The 18,896-nt window shown below is 41.3% G+C and overlaps 1 protein-coding gene across 3 annotated transcripts in view; it reads left to right on the top strand.

The window, feature by feature from the left end:
* glra3 (glycine receptor, alpha 3) overlaps positions 1 to 18,896 on the top strand; it is a 69,932-nt gene that overhangs the window by 26,330 nt on the left and 24,706 nt on the right. For all 3 annotated transcript variants that reach the window (XM_017463370.3, XM_047153698.2, XM_017463372.3), the window contains exons 3-5: positions 430 to 497; positions 12,433 to 12,656; positions 14,727 to 14,809. In XM_017463370.3, the coding sequence (XP_017318859.1) occupies positions 430 to 497; positions 12,433 to 12,656; positions 14,727 to 14,809 (375 nt within the window). The remainder of the gene's footprint in view (positions 1 to 429; positions 498 to 12,432; positions 12,657 to 14,726; positions 14,810 to 18,896) is intronic.

The following is an 18,896-nucleotide window of genomic DNA, read 5'->3' as shown; positions in this document are numbered from 1 at the left end:
GTGTAAGACAGGCTAGTGCAAGACACGCTTGGCAAGGAGCCAAGTCAGCTGCACTCATTACAATTATCTAATAATGCTAAGCTAATCTAATCTAGATGAGCTGCATTCATGAAGTAGTAGATGTTTATTCCTATCCCTAATTAGAAGGATATCGCAGAGTATGTCCCCTCCATCCAAAAAAAGATATGTATTGGTTAAAAATGACTCGTAGTACAGTATCTTGTTGTAAACCGAACTTGTTTCATAACCATACGCGACAGCGAATGACAAAACCGGTTATAATTTACTCTCTTGTTGTGTGTTCATGTGTAATAGCATAACAGCCGCCAGGAAAGTGGATTCCAGCAGCAATTATCTGTCACATTTCTAATTACACAAACTGGCCTAAGACATGAATGGATTGATTTCTAACGAAACTTTTTTCTCTAGGTCCACCTGTGAACGTGTCCTGTAACATATTCATCAACAGTTTCGGCTCCATCGCTGAGACGACGATGGTGCGTATTCTGCCTTTTCTCAGAGAGTGTCGTGCAGTTTCATTCAAGCATATATATATACGAGAGTGAAATACTGTATTGAAATCATTGACCACGTTTACATGGACAGCAGTAATCTAATTATTGACTTTATTCTGAATAAGACGTATAATATTCTGATTAAGGTGTTTACACGAGTCGCTTTTAGAGTATTCCTTTCATGTGATAGAACGTAGACGGATTAACGTCGCACGTCATTACGTCACCGCGCCACGCCGTCCGACGTTCCCTCCGTAATTTCACGTATCGACGTACAGTTGGTCTTCGTTATGGGACCGTATACAGTTTTGTGTGTTTTCGTTTTTTAATTTTACGAAAGCTTCAAGTGCGGTTAATTATTTGTCGTGCTGTACGTGCTGATAGACGACTGCTTGAAGCCGTGGGCTGCGTCCCAAACCACGTACTTACCTACTATATAATATATAGAGATACATGTGTTTCTCATGTAAGTACGCGGTTTGGGACGCAGCCGTGCTCTCTTGTTCGCCGTCAGACGGTCGAGCGCTGCCGTGTGTGTACGTGTCCTGTCGCACAATGCGGTGAAAACTCTCACACGACGTTAATAGCGTGATTAAGGTGTGTACGTGTCTGTAACGCACGTCTATAACGCGAGTAAAACAGGAATACTCCACACGTCTTCATTCCATCTGTGTTTACTCCGAGTGTGACTTTAATCAGATTAAGGTCATCGATAATCTCTGTTTACATGCTAGTGTCTTAATCAGAGTATCGTCTTAATCGGGTTCGTATCGGATTATCGTCGTCCATGTAAACGCACTGACTGAGAAGGGCTGGCGATATAACGCAGCCTTTTGCGAATGTAAAGCTGACACTTTAAACTTTCCGACGTCTTACAGGACAGAGGAGTTTACACACGAGACGTAACTATAAACGGATCAAACGTATTACGTCATTCTTTAATGACTAACTGTCGTTTTTTGCAAATCCCTGCTTCATCACACCTCCCCATCGCTGATTACTTTCCTAGAACCGCATGCCCCAAGTGTTTTATTCCTTACATACAGTAATTATCTGAATTTTAAATGATCGAGCGTATTGTTTAATGTTGGGGGTTTGCTACGCATTTAAAACCCTGGAACGTCAAAAACAAATTACAGCCATACAGGAGATAATTACAGCCCTGTTGTAATGCAGAAGACACTCACAGCTCGTATCATGTGTATTTTTTCCTCACAGCCAGAGCACAGTGCTTCACACTTTGCTCCTGGAGAGTCGTCGTGTTGCCCCGAACTCCATCTCCTCTGACCTGATGAATTAACTGAGTCAGGTTACGTTATTAACAGAGAAGCCAGACCATAATCAAGTTTGAACTAAATGACACAGGATGCTGAAGAGATGCTAATCACGGTGATTTGTTAATATGACTATTGTGGTTATATCTCAATTCAATTCTTTTTTATTTGTATAGCGCTTTTTACAACGGTCATTGTCTCAAAGCAGCTTTACAGAAATATATAAACACGGGATACGGATTTTAAGGGTGTGAATTTATCCGAATCGAGCGAGCCGGTGGCGACGGTGGCGAGGAAGAACTAGGTAAGACTGCGCTTTGCGTAAAAGAAAATCTACTCAGGGTAGGCTTGAGTAAACAAATACGTTTTAAGCCTAGACTTAAACACTGAGACTGTGTCTGAGTCCCGAACACTAATAGGAAGACTGTTCCATAACTGTGGGGCTCTATAAGAGAAAGCTCTTCCCCCTGCTGTAGCCTTCGCTATTCGAGGTACCGTCAAATAGCCTGTATCTTTTGATCTAAGTAGGCGTGGCGGATCATAGAAAGCCCGAAGTTCGCTCAGGTACTGTGGCGCGAGACTGTTTAGTGCTTTATAGGTCAATACTAGTATTTTATAATCAATGCAAGATTTCACTGGGAGCCAATGCCAGCTGGGATGCTATTTAGCGCTTGTAACTCTTCAAAATGTCAACGTTTCATCATTTTATTAGCATTGAATCGAAGACAACATGCATTTAAGCGTTACCAATGCGTTAACCCAACTCAACCATCAATCCCTCGTTTCCATCTCTTTGCTGCTACGGTATTTTGCGCTTAAGGTTAGGTTTGTAGCACAATTAGCTAATACACAGCATGTGGTTGACTAGCATCCATGCTAACATTTAAGCATGAGAACATTTAAGGACATTCTAACGATTTACTTAAAATGTGTTATTATATATTTATTTATTTATTTATTTATTTATTTTTTTTTAGTTAATCATTGGCTCTCAATCGTTTGTCGTGCAGGGCTGTAGTTTTATCAGTGCGTCTCATGATCAGATCGCGAGAACTTACTTTTCTTCTTCGCAATGATCTTCAGGAAATTTCGATGGTGCAACTTCCTGTTGGAATATTCCAAACATTTCATAGGGGTCAACAGGGTTACACATTATACCGTGTAACAATTTTATACATTTTTCATAATCTATAGTCGTGAGAAAGGACGATTTATGCGTGGGCTGTTCGACGGATTTACGCATTCACGCAAAAATATTATGATGTTTTGAAGTATTTCGATGATGATATCATACGGAGTTGAGTTGTTCAGTCGTTCGGGACGGGCAAACATGCTGTTTTTCTAAGAGCTGGGGGATTTATTACTGTCTTTAAGTGGTTTATCTGAAAGCCTGTGAGGTCTAGGCCACTTGATGTTACTCTCAAACCTCGCCTTCTACGCATTATCCTCGGATTATATGCTCCAGCTGCATATTGCTTTGGATTAAAGTGTCCCCCGGATTGAATGAATGAATGAATGTGTGTACAGCCAAGCGTGCATTCCCTTATAGAGGAGGAATGGGAAAGAATAAATAAATAAAAGCAGATGTGCTCAGATGACATCTGTATGAGTCTTAGATTTTATTTTTTTTCAAGGTAAAACAATGAATGTTTGCAGTGTACTGTATAAATATCCAAAATGATACATAATTCCGTTAAAAAAATAATAATTAATGATTAAAATATTTCAAGGTAAAGCTACTCCAAAGAGAGACCAAAAACAACAATAATAATAAAAAAAAAAATATGGAAAAAAAAAGAAAGTTAATGTCTTTCTTTTTTAATATTTAATATATTAATATTTCTAACTCAACAGATGCTTGGCACCTCTCTCTCTCTCTCTCTCTCTCTCTCTCTCTCTCTCTCTCTCTCTCTCACAATCCTATCTCTGACTTAATTGTATTTTGTATAAGGAAACTTGCTCTAAAGTAATTAAATCTGCCGAGGCTGCTCTCTCTGCTCCAAAAGAACTAATCAAGATGCACAAATTCACATACAGATGATATATTCAGGATAAACAGCTTGTCCTGAAAGGAAACATTTAACAGTAGTAGTATACATCTACATTCAACTCCAAAAGTATTGGCATGCTTTAAAAGGACAAAATAATGGCGTTTTCACATATAGTTCATTTGAAAAGAACCAAACACAGTTCATTTAAAGCGAATCAGAAAGGGGACCGGTCGAACGTGAGCTCAATCCTTTTGGCGTTTACAATACAGTGGACTCCAAAGAGAATATTTGTTTTTTTGGTCTTCTCCAGCGATGAAACGATCTCGGAGGCTTTCTTGTTCACGCCACAACTTCATAAGAACTCAGACCCCGGGTTGCACCCAAAATTTCATCCAAACCGTCGTAGAAGAGACAGGAACCCTTCATTCCAGCGCAATCTCCACTTCGACGCATTCTGTCACGGGTGCTCGTGTACTTCTGTCGTGGTTTTTATTCGCTTTTACCCGGCATTGTAGCGCCGTTCTGTCATAACCTCTTTCCTTCATTTTTCGAGAAAACGAAAGAAACACTTTTACGTTGAGGATAGCTGGCGTTTAATACAATCGTCTGTCCAAATTTCAAGGAGTGCGCGGCTTTCCTCCCGAGACCACACACGACCCCGCGACCTGACACGGTGAAAAGTTTTCAGCCGTGACGGAACGCGCATGCGGGTACGGCAAGCCTCCGGGTACGCATGTCGAAACGAGACGAGACGCGAAGCGGACCGGGACCTCGTCGCTTTCACACATCACGAAGAAATCGAACCACAGACGGACCCACGAACGAGCCGTACACTTCCGGGTCCTTTTAGGAGGGTCTGAGATCACGTGGTTTGTTCACACATACACGCTGAGCCGCTCTGAGAGCGTCTGGAGCGCTCAAACGAAGCAGGTGTGGAAACACCCTAAGATTGATATTGCATACTATTGTATGTAATAGTAACAGTATTTTCTCTCATCATTATGAACACCCCGAAAGAGCATTGCAAATAAACGCAAATAAATCATCGCGTTGTATATCACTCCCAAAGCGCTCTCTTGTAAACTGTCAACTGTAAAGTTCTGTCACTGAGTGACGTAGCGCGTACAAAACCAGAGACAGATGGTTGACGGTAAAAAAAAAAAGAAAAAGAAAAAAGAACCTCAGTGCTGCTTTTCCCTGTAGGGAACACGTCGTCTGATATTAATAGAGTAGGGGTACCGATCATTTGGAAAACACTGTACAGAAATGTTTTAAAAGACGTTGTAAGACACAACTGATATCGTTTCCTACTTTGTTCTTTGCATGCATAACGATCATTTGTATATATCTCTTTATCCTCGCCTCGATGAAGGGTGCCAATAATTTTGGACACTCTGTCATATATAGAATATAAGATAAACAGGGTTTATTTATTCATTCTGTTCGACTAATAATCCTACGTTGTTGTTTTCTTTTCCACTTTGTTTATGAGGTTAGCATACAGATCGACCTTTATCATAATGTTACATAAAATGCGGAAAAAATAAATAAATAAATAAATAAATAAATAAAACGACGATGAAATCTTGCTACGTTCCAAACATAGTAAACTGATTTTTCTTCAAATCGAATCATTTAAAACCTACTCCATCGGCTATACGAGTCATTTAAGCAACCTATCGTGCTGTTGCGAGCGCTTTCTCTCAGGTTCGCCGTGTACGTTGCAGAAGTAAAGAGAGCAGTGGGCTCTAAGCTCCCTGACTGCCCCATATGCCACATTTAGATTACTGAAGAGCTTTTCTTTTTGCAGACCCAGGCCATGTCCATCTGTAATCAGCTGAGCTTCGTTCAGACTCGCTGTTGGTGATGTAATCACAGTAAAGTGGAGCTGTGCATCACCGCATCACTGAACCGTCTCGAGTTCCCCACAGGCCAGGACTGACCATCATGCTCCTCACACATGTACAGATTACATCATTTCACTTCTTAAACGCGTCCTTCTGAGTCCATTTGGAGGCTTTGATGACAACTTTTTTGTGCAAGAAAAGGACAGAGGGCCAGAGATATTAACATTCCGTAAATTTATTTGGTTTAAAAGAACCTTTTATTTATTTATTTATTTATTTATTTATTTATTTATTCATTCATCCATCTTCAGTAAGTGCGCAGTGTGGGTCAGGGTCACGGTGGATCCTGGAAACTTTAGACAAGATGCCAGTCCATCACCATCCATCACATATTCACACACTCTTTCACACCTAGGGACTGTTAGACTAGTCAGGCCGCCCTAGTGGACATTTTGGGAGGTGGGAGGAACCTGGAGAACTTGGAGGATACTGACGTGAAAATCAAAGACACGGTGACGTAGGATCAACCTTAGGATCCTAAGACACAGTAGCGTAGGATCGACCCCAGAGTTATGAGGTGGCAATGCTACCTGCTACACCAATGTGCTGCCCTTAGTTAATTAGTTAGTTAGTTAGTTAGTTAGTTAGTTAATTTGTTCGTTCTGAGGTCTAACGCCATTTTCTTTCCAAACTTTCTTTCCAAACAGTTTCTTTTCGATGTATTTCAATGTTTTAAGTTATTGAAAAGCTTACAGCTTAAACTGAATATCTTTATCTTATGAATTATGCGGTTATACGAAAATACTACATGCTGGAGTGGTTACCTCTCAGAAGTCTCGGAATATTTTGGCATTACGGCGACGGACAGAAGCGTTTCATTCCGCTTATATAACAGTGATTTCCCAATGATCGCAGTGTTTAAAGTGTTAACGGGTGAGACTATTTATCACGAGACTGTCAGGTCCTGTTTTCACTTACGCTACAGCAGTGATAAACGTTTCCTTCACCTTTTTTTCAATGCCGCTTGTCATTTCACTGAGAAACTTCAAAACCTCCTGTCCTTTCTTGAGCTGGGAAACTCTGTAAAGGAAATGGTAGATGGTCTTATGTAGCGCTTTTTTAACCTTAGCGTCCCTACAAAGCGCTTTACACTGGTTCTCATTCACACACACACCAATGGTAGCAGAGCTGCTACGCAAGGCGCTAGCGTGCCATCGGGAGCAGCTTGGGGTTCAGTGTCTTGCCCAGGGACGCTTCGGCACGTGGAGTCACGTGGGCCGGGAATCGAACCGCCAACCCTACGATTAGTGTTGGTGCGGCTCTACCACCTGATCCACAGCCGTCCTGAAGCACCGTAACTGTTACAAAGCACTGACACCTGAGGCTCCCTGTTATATAAACCTCTCCTAACAGAAAACTTCACCACACCATTTTTCTTTGTTAAACAACACATTTTTTTTTAATATACGTTTATTATTAGTCTTAGATTATGTGGCGCGTCTGCTTTACAAATCTCTCTGTGTGAGCTGTTAGTATAGAAGAAAAAAGTGCAATAACTTCCGGTTACAGCTGGAGATACTGTCCGAGTGCTACTGTACAAAAATAAAGCGCTCCTTCGGACCAATCGGATTTGAGAACCGAAGAGCGCTGTGGTGTAATCTTGGTTCAGAAGCTCAGAGGTGTGAGGTCATTGCACTGGGCGTCTCCTATATTTCATCTTTAAGATCCATTCGTAGCCTAAAGAGACAGTTTCTACTCGTGATATGAATCTTATTGAAGAATGTGCTTCAGCATAAATGCATATACGTACAGATTGACATTATTGATCATTTATAGACTGTCCAACACTAGTAACCTTGAGAAAGGCTAGCATTGAAGAAACACTCGTAGACTGGAGTCGGCGTTGTTGCTTGCGGTGATCTCGTCCGCCGTTTCATCGGATTTACGTATTTGCCGAAATTATGAGAGCACTCGTGAAAGATTTATCGGATCTTGTCACGACTGGACATTTCTACGTACCGTTTAATTGCGCTGAAACATCTCCAGAGCGTGTAGATCGATGTTTAAACCAGATTACCACTGACTCCTCGTCGTCCTCGTGGAATGTTCTGGAAATCTCCCAGTGCCTCTGCCAGACCGCTACGGTGCTGAAAATTCAATAGAAGATATTCAATCCGAGGAGCTCGGCTCAGATCTCGGAGCGCTGCGGAGTGTTAATGAGGACCGGGTCACGGTTAGTCTGGATAAAGTTTCTGATTAAAGGTTAAAAGTTCAGCTGAATAGATTCGCTAAGAACCAGCTTGGTTTAATTGGCCGAGTTGGCTGACGGTGCTGTGCTCTTTGATGGAATGATGTGAATACCGGTGCCGCTAATGACTGTAACAATACGGCTGAGACGATTCCTGAACGACATCAGAGAACCGAGTGGCATTTCATCGCATTTGAGGTTTATGAACGCAGGCTTGAGCGCTAGCATAACGATGGTCAAATTAAAAATGTTCCGAAACTCTGGAACTATCGAGTCCGATACAGATGAACTGAGCTTCGCAAGAAGACTAATTTGACAGGAAGTACTGAAGTTACTCTTACATCAAATCTTAGAGCAAAAGGGTGCTCTAATAAGTACTAAAGATGAAGGGGTTGAATAATTTTGAGACTGGAGAAGTCATTATCATTTGGTGAAACCACTTCAATTGCTTTTGTTTGATTGATTTGGATTGCAGCTGTATAAAGCAGAACGAGGCACAGACATCTGAGTGTTAAGAAGTCTGAATAAAAGTACACCAATACCAATCATCAGTCGCCTTACCTGAGCAGGTTCAAGATAATTATCTAAATAACACGAGTCATTGTGAAGGGGATTGTGAAAACCGCACGGATTAGCATTAGCGTATGCGGATCATTAGCGCCACAGGGTGACAGTCATTAGAAATGTCATTTTTTATCTGAGGAGACGTTTGGCGATGTGTGTCAAACAGTGCAGGAAGCAGATTTTGATGATAAAGCGAAACACTTTACTCTGAGTGCGAGGCCTGGTTTATACTTCACACAGACACTCCTGCGTACTTTATGTACATCTGGAGGATTAAAAGCTACAGCCACAAGATGGCACATCAGAGACAAAAAACATCCCTTCTGACAAGCGGGTTTCCAGGTCGAACCGAACAATGTTTCACGCTTTCATGCACAGCGATGTTTAACACACTGACAAGCTCTGTTTCTCTTAAAACGTCCCACCGTCGCTGCGGTTGTTGTCATGTGCCGAGTCTCAAATCGAAAACTCTGACTTTTGACAGATCTTGAAGATCCAGAAGCCTGGTACGCACAACAGAGCTCCGTGTGGTTCGTATGATGTTACCATAAAAGGTAAAGCCGTTAGTGTTTGAATTCAATAACGAGCTAGAACAGTACACAAGTATACAATTGAAGACACAGCGCTACTGTAGCCGGCGTACACGGTGTCGCATGGTGCAATACTGCCCCCACCATTTACGTTGGTACTGCACTACACAGACACACAGCGTTCATTTCTGAGGACGTGCACAAGTGGTGCTCCAAACAAGCATGGGACTTGAAATCAGTTGTTGATGAGCTGAAATATTTCACTCTGTCTCCGACAAAGAACTGCTCAGCTTTAAAAACACTCATGGGGGAACATGACTATCATGAGAGTGCTTTATCATCAGTCATGGCATTTACAAATGATTTTCCTAATAGAACTGTATTATCTCTTAATGCTTGACTTGATCCACCAATAAGTAAAATTAAGTATGTAATTTGTTTTTCTTTTTTTGTTTTTTTTTACTTCATGCAGATCAGAAATGGTTTTAAATGGAAAAAGGAAATTGTATCTCTATTATACACACGGTATTAGCTACAAGAACATGTTGAAAGAAATGTTGAGAACGTAATGAACTGAAAAGATATAGCAAAGAGTAGCGATGAATATATCAGTGAACCAAGACAACAAATCAAATTCAAATCAAGCCCGAATCATACAGTAAAATCGAGTCATGATGCTGTTGAGCTCCAGACACAGTTATTACAATCCCAATTCCAAAAAAGTTGGGACGCTGTGTTAAATGTCGATAACAGCAGAATGCAAGGATTCGGAAATCTCATGAACACATATTTTATTCACAACAGAACATAGGAAACATGCCAACTGTTTAAACTGAGGAAATGTACCATTTAAAGAAAAAAAAAATAAGGTAACGTTGAATGTGAAAGCCGTAACACGTCTCAAATAAAGTTGGGACGGGGCAACAAACGGCTGGAAAATAAGTGTTAGTGAAAAGAAACAGCTGGAGGTTGATTGTGAACAGGTCAGTGAGATGATTGGGTGTAAAAAGAGGATGTTTTTGAGGCGGAGTCTTTCAGAAGTAAAGATGGGAGAGAGGTTCACCAATCTGCGAAAAACTGCGCTTACGATTTGTGGAACAATTTCAGAATAATGTTCCTCAATGTAAAATTGCGAAGACTATGAATATCTCATCATCTACAGTACGTAATATCATCACAAAAATTCCTAGAATCTGGAGAAATCTCTGTGCGTAAGGGACGAGGGTGAAAATCAATATCGCATGCCCGTGATCTTCGTCCCTCAGGCGGCACTGCGTTAAAAACAGGCCTGATTCTGTAATGGAAATCACTGCACGGACTCAGAAACACCTCCAGAACTGATTGTCTGTGAACACGGTTCACCGTGCCATCCACAAACGCTGGTTAAAACTCTATCATGCAAAGAAGACATATGTGAACATGATCCAGAAACGCCGCCGTCTTCTCCGGGCCCAAGCTCATTTAAAATGGACCGAGGCGAAGTGGAAAACCGTTCTGTGGTCAGACGAATCCAAATTTGAAATTCTTTTTGGAAACCATGGACGCCACGTCCTCTAAACTAAAGAGGACTAAAGAGGAGAGGGACCATCCGGCTTTTTATCAGCGCTCAGTTTAAAAGCCTGCATTTCTGATGGTACGGCGGTGTATTAGTGCCTATGGAATGGGCAGCTTGCACATCTGGAAAGGCATCATCAATGCTGAAAGGTATATACAGCTTTTAGAGCAACATACTGTATTGCTTCATCCAGATTCCATCCCATCTTTACTTCTGAAAGACTCCGCCTCTCTAAGATACTTTTTATATTGGGTTTTATACCCAATCATCTTACTGACCTGTTTCCAGTTAATCTAATTAGTCGTAAAACGTTCCCCCAGCTGTTTCTTTTCGTAACGCTTACTTTTCCAGTCTTTTGTTGCCCCAGTCCCAACTTTTTTTGAGACGTGTTGCAGCCATCAAATTCAAAATTACCTTCTTTATTTTTTCCCCTTAAAATAGTACATTTCCTCAGTTTAAACATTTGATATGTTCTATTGTGAATAACGTATGAGTTTAAGAATTACAAATCATTGCATTCTGGTTGTTGTTGTTTTTTTACACAGCATCCCAACTTTTTTGGAATTTGCGTTGTAAATAAACAAAGTGACATCAACTATGACATCTGGCAGAGTAATAACAGACTATAACCTGGGAAATAAGCACATTTACATTGTCAAATCTTGCCCCTATACATCTGAGTGATCTCGTCAGAAGGTGTCGATTAATTATCTCTAACAGCAGCTAGATCTCGGTTGTCGTTTCTATAGTAACAGCTCGTTCACAGAGACTCGTGTGGCGCGACGCTCCATGTAAACAGATTCAAATCCCGTGTAATTGTTGATATGGTGATGTTTTCTGTACGGCGACATTTACGTCTTATTTACGGAAGGAGTCTCCAGTATCAGTGCTTTGTAACAGGCAGATGTAAAGCTGTAACTTAAAGATGTGTTTTTTTTGTCTTTTTAAGGTCAAAAGAGAGAGAGAGAGAGAGAGAGAGAGAAGAGAGAGAGAGAGAAGAGAGGCTAGTGTGGGAACGACTGTTTATAACTTGTTTTGCAGATGTTCCACAACATCAAATGTAAATATAAATGGATAAAAAAAAAAGCATGGTCATTCTTTAATAAATAAGAAAACAGTCTTTTAAACTAGGACAGACTTGATCATATTGTCTTTCAGTTTTCTATAATAACGTGTATTCCGTTTCCTGTGCTGGATATCAGACTTGTACGTACCGAAGTGACCTTAAATCGCCCAGAATTAGCGTCAAGACAATCAGCATGACTGTGACCTTCACCGACCCAATCTGGATGACATGTATTGCATAAACTGCTGACCACAAAAGAAAAGAAAAAAAATCCCTTGTTTATCATTTAACCGCATAGATTGTAATGAAGATTTGGAAGTGTTTGTTTTAAAAAGAGAAATGTACAGATGCACGTGTAAATCTCCAGAACGTTGATTATGATACAGTCGTGTCAGACGTGTTAATGAGGTTGGTACCTTGTGGTAGTTGCTACAACGTAGCAAAAATGTGTTAAGAGCGTAACGTGGTACCATTTGGATTAAATAATCAACATCAGGACTTTAACAAAAAAAAAAAAAAAAAACCCAATAGTATAAGGAGTAAAATTCTAGAGATTGAACGAGTACTGGGTTGTAAGAACTGCAAGGGAGAGATTAGTAATAGATTTGGGACAAATGCACAGATTTAACAGTTGTAAATATTAACATGTAGGTGTATTTTACACGCTACATCGTGCATTAGACAGTTAGTGATTTGATTATACAAAGCAAACTGTATGATTTCAGTTTCATCTGGGAATTTCTGGAATGGTTTATAGCAGCCAGTGAAGACCCATTCTCTTGATTCATCCATTCTGCGACTCTCGGCTTTGACTGACGTTAAGCCGTGCTTTTCCCCCTCAGGATTACAGAGTGAACATCTTCCTGCGGCAGCAGTGGAACGATCCACGCCTGGCCTACAGCGAGTACCCGGATGACTCTCTTGACCTCGACCCCTCCATGTTAGACTCCATCTGGAAGCCGGATCTGTTCTTCGCCAACGAAAAAGGTGCGCACTTTCATGAAGTCACCACCGACAACAAGCTGCTGAGGATATTCAAGAACGGCAATGTCCTTTATTCCATAAGGTGAGTCCTGTCCTGGATGTCCCTCCTAATGTATTCGTTATGATCCCCAAAATAAGAATTATTGCTATGGTCGCAATTTCATATCCTGGCGATGATACAGCCATCCATAGCCAGGAGTCTCAGGGACTGACATTACCCATGCTTTAAAGGTGGCATGGATGGTAAACTTTCTCTCCTGTCAGTCGGAGGAATGTTAGCCAATGACGGCCTTCTGTGAGATTATGTGTGTGGAAGAATGTAGCCATTGGTTGACTTCATGAGATTTGAAGAAAGCAGGAATCATACATAGGGGGTCAGTGGAAAGTTTTCTGGTAGCGCCACTGATGTTAGTAAAGGCATGTAAAAGACATTGTAAAGCCAACTTGTAATGTGATTTCACCACAAAATGGACGGACCATGGCCACTGAAACCAGTTCTTAGTATTAGATCTAGACATTAGGGCTGTAGGACTCAATTCCAATCTTGACATGTTTTGACTTATTGGTTAGTTTGTACTTCACCTGTCTTGCTTAATATGATTTTGGTCTTGACCAAGAGTTGGTAAAAATTTGTAAATATTTGTGTTGTCTTTTAGCAAGCACAAGGTTTATCAAGAAGTGATTCCTTCTTCTAGAAAGCAGCTGAATCACTGCTGATTACATACATGAATGAAGCGAACTAGCTGAAGTTTCAGCCTCAAAAAGGACTTTTGGCTCAAATCTCTTAAGACTCGGTCTTGACCCGAACTCGGCTAGTTCTGGTCTTGTACTTGAGAATGGTGTCTCAACTACAGCCCTAGAAGACATTCCGAGTCTACTGTAGGTCTGGACGTACATTTATGTGCGTGTGGTTGGGGGCAGGGTGTGAGGTAACACACAGACCTGTGAGAGAGGATGAGGCATGTAGGGTAGATTGAATTCACTCTTCAGCCTGATCCCTAGAGAAGCGAGAGAGTTGGAATATAATTAAAACATGGGCAATATGCAGCTGTCAGCCTTTCCTCCTTCCTGGTATGCACATTACTGGCTTCTGCTCAGAAAATCCATGGTTCAAAAATGGCTTTGCCAAAAAAAAATAAATAAATAAATAGTATCGCTGCAAGCAGCAATCCACGGGGCCCAAGCACCCTGCACAAATACTGCTTGCAGTGACCAGTTTTTGCCAATATGCATAGAACAATATCATTGCAAATTTTGGGATGGTAGCTCAGTGCTAACTCTCTGACATGCCTGCTGAAAGCTGATTGGCTGATGGCTAGTCATGATTACAAATGCACTTACAGATTAGGCTTTGTTTGGCAGAAGCCAGGGAATCCATCCATACATCCATCCATCTATTTATCCATTTTCGGTACTGTTTACCCTACACAGGGTCACGGGGAGCCTGGGCACAAGACAGGGGACACCCTGGATGGGGTGCCAACCCATTGTAGGGCACAATCACACACCCATTTAATCACAAGGGACAATATGGAACAGCCAATCAGCTTACAGCACATGTCTTTGGACTGGGGGAGGAAACCGGAGTAACTGGAGGAAAACCCTGAAGCACAGAGAGAAACTAAGGGCACACAGGGAAGAAGAAGGATTCGAACCCCCAACCAAGGCGAACGTGCTAACCGTTAAGCCGCTGTGCCCCCAGGGGGAAAGGATTTTCACGGTATGACTTACAGGTCATGCAGAAGTTTAACAAGACGTGCTATACGGGCTCAGCCTGAGTAGTGGCAAAGAGTACTGACAGAGACTACCGACCAAGTTTCACATCTGTACGACCTATGGGTTAGTCTGCACAATCGGTTTCAGTGAAGAAAAACCAGCAAGAAGAAGAAGAAGAAGAAAATGAAGACGAGAAAACATTACTAGTAGAAGAAGAAGAAAAAGAACAAGTGCTTGGCCCCCTTAAAAACACTAAGCTTTAAAGCCGTGCTTTGAAGCACATGAGGCCTTAATACCCAGCGTGACGAATTCACAGGATATTCCTTGGATTTCATTTATTTTTGCTCTCACTGTGGTCTATATTGTGTCTTGCAGTCTTCTATAAATATGAAAGCTGTGAGATAAATCATTCTAATCTTTTTTCCCCCGTTACTAGACTGACCCTGACGCTTTCATGTCCGATGGATCTGAAGAATTTCCCCATGGATGTACAGACATGCATCATGCAGCTGGAGAGCTGTAAGTAAACTGGGCTTTTCATCCTTTTCCTCTTTGCAGGGTTTTGTATAATCCCTTACCCTCATCATCTAACACAAACTGTGTTTTGTTTTTGTTTTTTTTGTGTTTTTTTCTTCTTTTACCTCCAACATGTTTTGGTAGCTCTGGTTGTAATGATGTATCCTTGAGGATGCTTCGGCGTCACTGGGGTTGATATGGTAACATGGCTGGACCTCTGGGCCTGTATTTAACATGACGATCCCATCTCATCGTCATGGTTCTAGCATTCTTTAGTCGTACTGTATTGTGGACTAATGCAGTACACTTGATGCTGTAGCTGTAATGTCTTAGCATAAGTAAGCTATAAAACCCTTGGGGCTGTGCTGTTTAGGAAATGAATCAATGATAAAAAGTCGTATTCCTCTTATACAACATCTAATTAGCAACAATTACTATGTTATGTACTTTTTAAATCTATTTTAGGCTACTTTGAATGTTTTTGAAACATCCGCAAAACAAGTTCTGTTCTTGCTTATGCTTTACTTCTGTCTGTTACAAAGCACTGGCACTGGAGACTCCTTCCATAAATGCTAAATAAATTTCATCTTACAGAAAATACACCATATCAATGATTATAGTAACCTTAGTGGTTACTATAGAAACTTAATTAGAACTAGCGCAGTAATATAAACCTGTGATTTTCATTACTGGGGGCAGTGGTGGCTGGGCTGTTAATGCTATGGGTTACTGATCGGCAGGTCGGGGGTTCGAGCCCCAGCACTGCCTGGCTCTGGGTTACTGATCGGAAGGTCGGGGGTTCGACCCCCAGCACTGCCTGGCTCTGGGTTACTCATCGGAAGGTCGGGGGTTCGAGCCCCAGCACTGCCTGGCTCTGGGTTACTGATCGGAAGGTCGGGGGTTCGAGCCCCAGCGCTGCCTGGCTCTGGGTTACTGATCGGCAGGTCGGGGGTTCGAGCCCCAGCGCTGCCTGGCTCTGGGTTACTGATCGGAAGGTCGGGGGTTCGACCCCCAGCGCTGCCTGGCTCTGGGTTACTGATCGGAAGGTCGGGGGTTCGACCCCCAGCACTGCCTGGCTCTGGGTTACTGATCGGCAGGTCGGGGGTTCAAGCCCCAGCGCTAAAAAGCTGCCACTGTTGGCCCTAAACCCTCTCTGCTCCAGGGGTGCGTTGCTCATGGCTGACCCTGCGCTCTGACCCCTTCCTGCCATGCTGGGGTATGTGAAGAAAAGAATTTCACTGTGCTGTGACCAATAAAGACTCATCATCATTAAATCTGTGATTTGCAAACTGTCAAAGGTGCCAGTATAGAAAATTATTTCTCTCCTGACCAGGCAGAATCGAGAATTCAACAGCACTGGGGTGTAACACTGATGTTTCAAAATGAAAGTAATAATTTTGTTTAAAAAAATCATGATTTGGGATGAAACAGGACGTATAAACAGTCTGTAGCACTGTAATAGATACCATTACTTACTAGCTTTCGCAATTTAGTCAAATATGATCATTAAGGAAAGATTTTTCATGGTTTTCCGCAGAAAATTCTTTTCAAATAAACACAACACGGCTGTTAGGCGAGCATGTTCTACCAGTCTCTCTTGTGTAAGAGCTGAAAGTTTAGTGGACTCTGTGGATGAAGTATGCAGTAAGTCACTCATTTCCTCACAGGAAGCGGCGGCGCCGTGTGGCAATAATTCATTCAATCTCTACCAGGGCGATCACTGTGTTCAGTGACAAGGGCTTTTAACGGAAGAACCCTGTCACTGAGGATCTGTCTGCATCCCAGCGTATTTTAGAGCAGCCTAATGCATGACATGACGGCTCATCCTGGCTGAATTAAAAAGGTCCATACTACGGAGACCGGATTCATTATATAATACAACCGACTGGCTGTTGTAGGAACAACAAATGGCTGCATGAGGGTATAAATAAAAAGAAGACAGCTAATCGTGTTTAGTTCAAATTTTGAGTCAAGGAAAAGTGTAGCTAGAAGCGTGTAATGGGAAAATCAGTATCTCAGATGCCTGGGACAAGCAGATTCTGTGTCCGGGATATTAATGTTTTATTTACAGCTGCTGACAGATAGGTTCAACAACCAGAGAAAGGAAATAAAATGCACTTCTAAGTTTTCATTCGAAAATGAAAACTAGCTTTGTTGTAAATATATCATGCTTCACGGTGCTTGATGCTATAACTATCATGTAGTACACATCAGCCAAAACACGTTCTATCAGATTTTTGTTCTTAATCAGACACTCAGTACGTTTACATGGACGACGATAATCCGATATGAACCCGATTAAGACGATACTCTACTTAAGAAACAAGCATGTAAACAGATATTATTGATAACTTTAATCTGATTAAAGTCGCACTCGGAGTAAACACAGATGGAATGAAGACGTGTGGAGTATTCCTGTTTTAGTCGCGTTATCGACGTGCGTTACAGACACGTACACACCTTAATCACACTGTTAACGTCGTGTGAGAGTTTTCACCGCATCGTGCGACAGGACACGTACACACACGGCAGCGCTCGACCGTCTGACGGCGAACAAGAGAGCACGGCTGCATCCCAAACCGCGTACTTACCTGCTATATAGTAGGAGAAATACATGTATCTCTATATACTATATAGTAGGCAAGTATGCGGTTTGGGAAGCAGCCCACGGCTTCAAGCAGTCGGGGACGTAATAACGTGTGCTGTTAATCCGTCTGTGTTCAATAACACGTAAAACGGGAACATGAAAGGAATATTCTAAAATATTCTATTCATGTAAAAACCTTAGAATATTGTCTTATTCAGTATAAGGTCAATGATTAGATTATTGCTGTCCGTGTAAACATCGTCTATGACAAAACCAAGCAACATGAGTGAAGTGCGAAGCAGCCTAACTCTTCTACAGAAATAAAGACGCTAGACAGACGGCATTTAACAAAGAACAATGTGTAATTGTTGATGTGGTGAAGTTTTCTTAAAGTAAGGAGGCACCGATTTAACATTTATGGAAGGAGTCTCCAGTGTCAGCGCTTCAAGACAGAGAAATGTACTTAATTTTTTTTATATTTATCTATTTTTTATTAAATTCAAAAGAGGCTGGTGAGAGAATTGTCCCGTGGATGTTCCACAACAGTAAATTTAACTATAAATAGATTAATTGTTTGGTTTTTTTAAAAGTATGATGTCATTCATTAATAAATAAATATTGTAATAATACTGTTAAAACAGGAATAAAACAGTTCAGGATAGGAAATGAATCAACTTCAGGGTGGTAACAGTAACTTCATCATCCCCATCATATAGCATGTCGTTGATTACTTTCCTATAACAGCACACCCCCATGTGTTTTATTCCTTACATACTCGACTGTAATGGAAACAGGAGCCCAATGGAGAGATATTTAAACTAGTCCAATGAAACAAAATACTGAAAATGCAAATACGTTACATTTCTTTCCAACCTCATTATTGTTTAAACACCTGGATTCTAAAATATTCGTGCTTCGACCTCCTGAGGAGTGAGTTCAAAAAAAATAAGCGCACTTTGGCGAAGCAGTTGAGAGTAAAGCACTTATGCAAAGCAATTCTCCATCTCTCCGCTCAGCCGCCTCAATCCCCCCATCAGATGAGAGTCTAAATGGGTGCTGGAGCTAAATAAAGAACGTCAAGATTCTTTCTAATTACATCAGCTATGATTTATTTAAACATTTTTTACACCCCATCTCTGTTCCACTGCAGTTAGCCTTGGGGATATTTGCGATGGCACAATTTGGTGCTTTGAGAGATGATTCGTTTTCATCTCTGGGCCTTGAGCTGTTTTATTATGCGGGAAGTCTTCTGGTGTTCCAATCAAGAAGCACAAGTGCAGCATAATGTAGCATAAAAGCAAGGAGAAGGATAAGCTGGTATACAAATGAGAAGATAAATATTCAAATAAAGCTCTAATAGTCCATGCAATACATATACAGTACACTGGGGTTCATTTTGAAAATTTGGGAGTGTTTTTTTTTTTATAATAGAAATGGACAGAATCTTTAGCATGGCATTTTGTGTAGACGCATGACATCTAGTCCCAATTAAGCCCAAGGTTG

This window comes from Ictalurus punctatus, chromosome 3 (genome assembly GCF_001660625.3).
Source record: "Ictalurus punctatus breed USDA103 chromosome 3, Coco_2.0, whole genome shotgun sequence".
Classification (NCBI taxonomy): Eukaryota; Metazoa; Chordata; class Actinopteri; order Siluriformes; family Ictaluridae; genus Ictalurus; species Ictalurus punctatus.
Note: the sequence above shows the minus strand (reverse complement) of the source record. Positions and strands in the feature narration are given on the sequence as shown.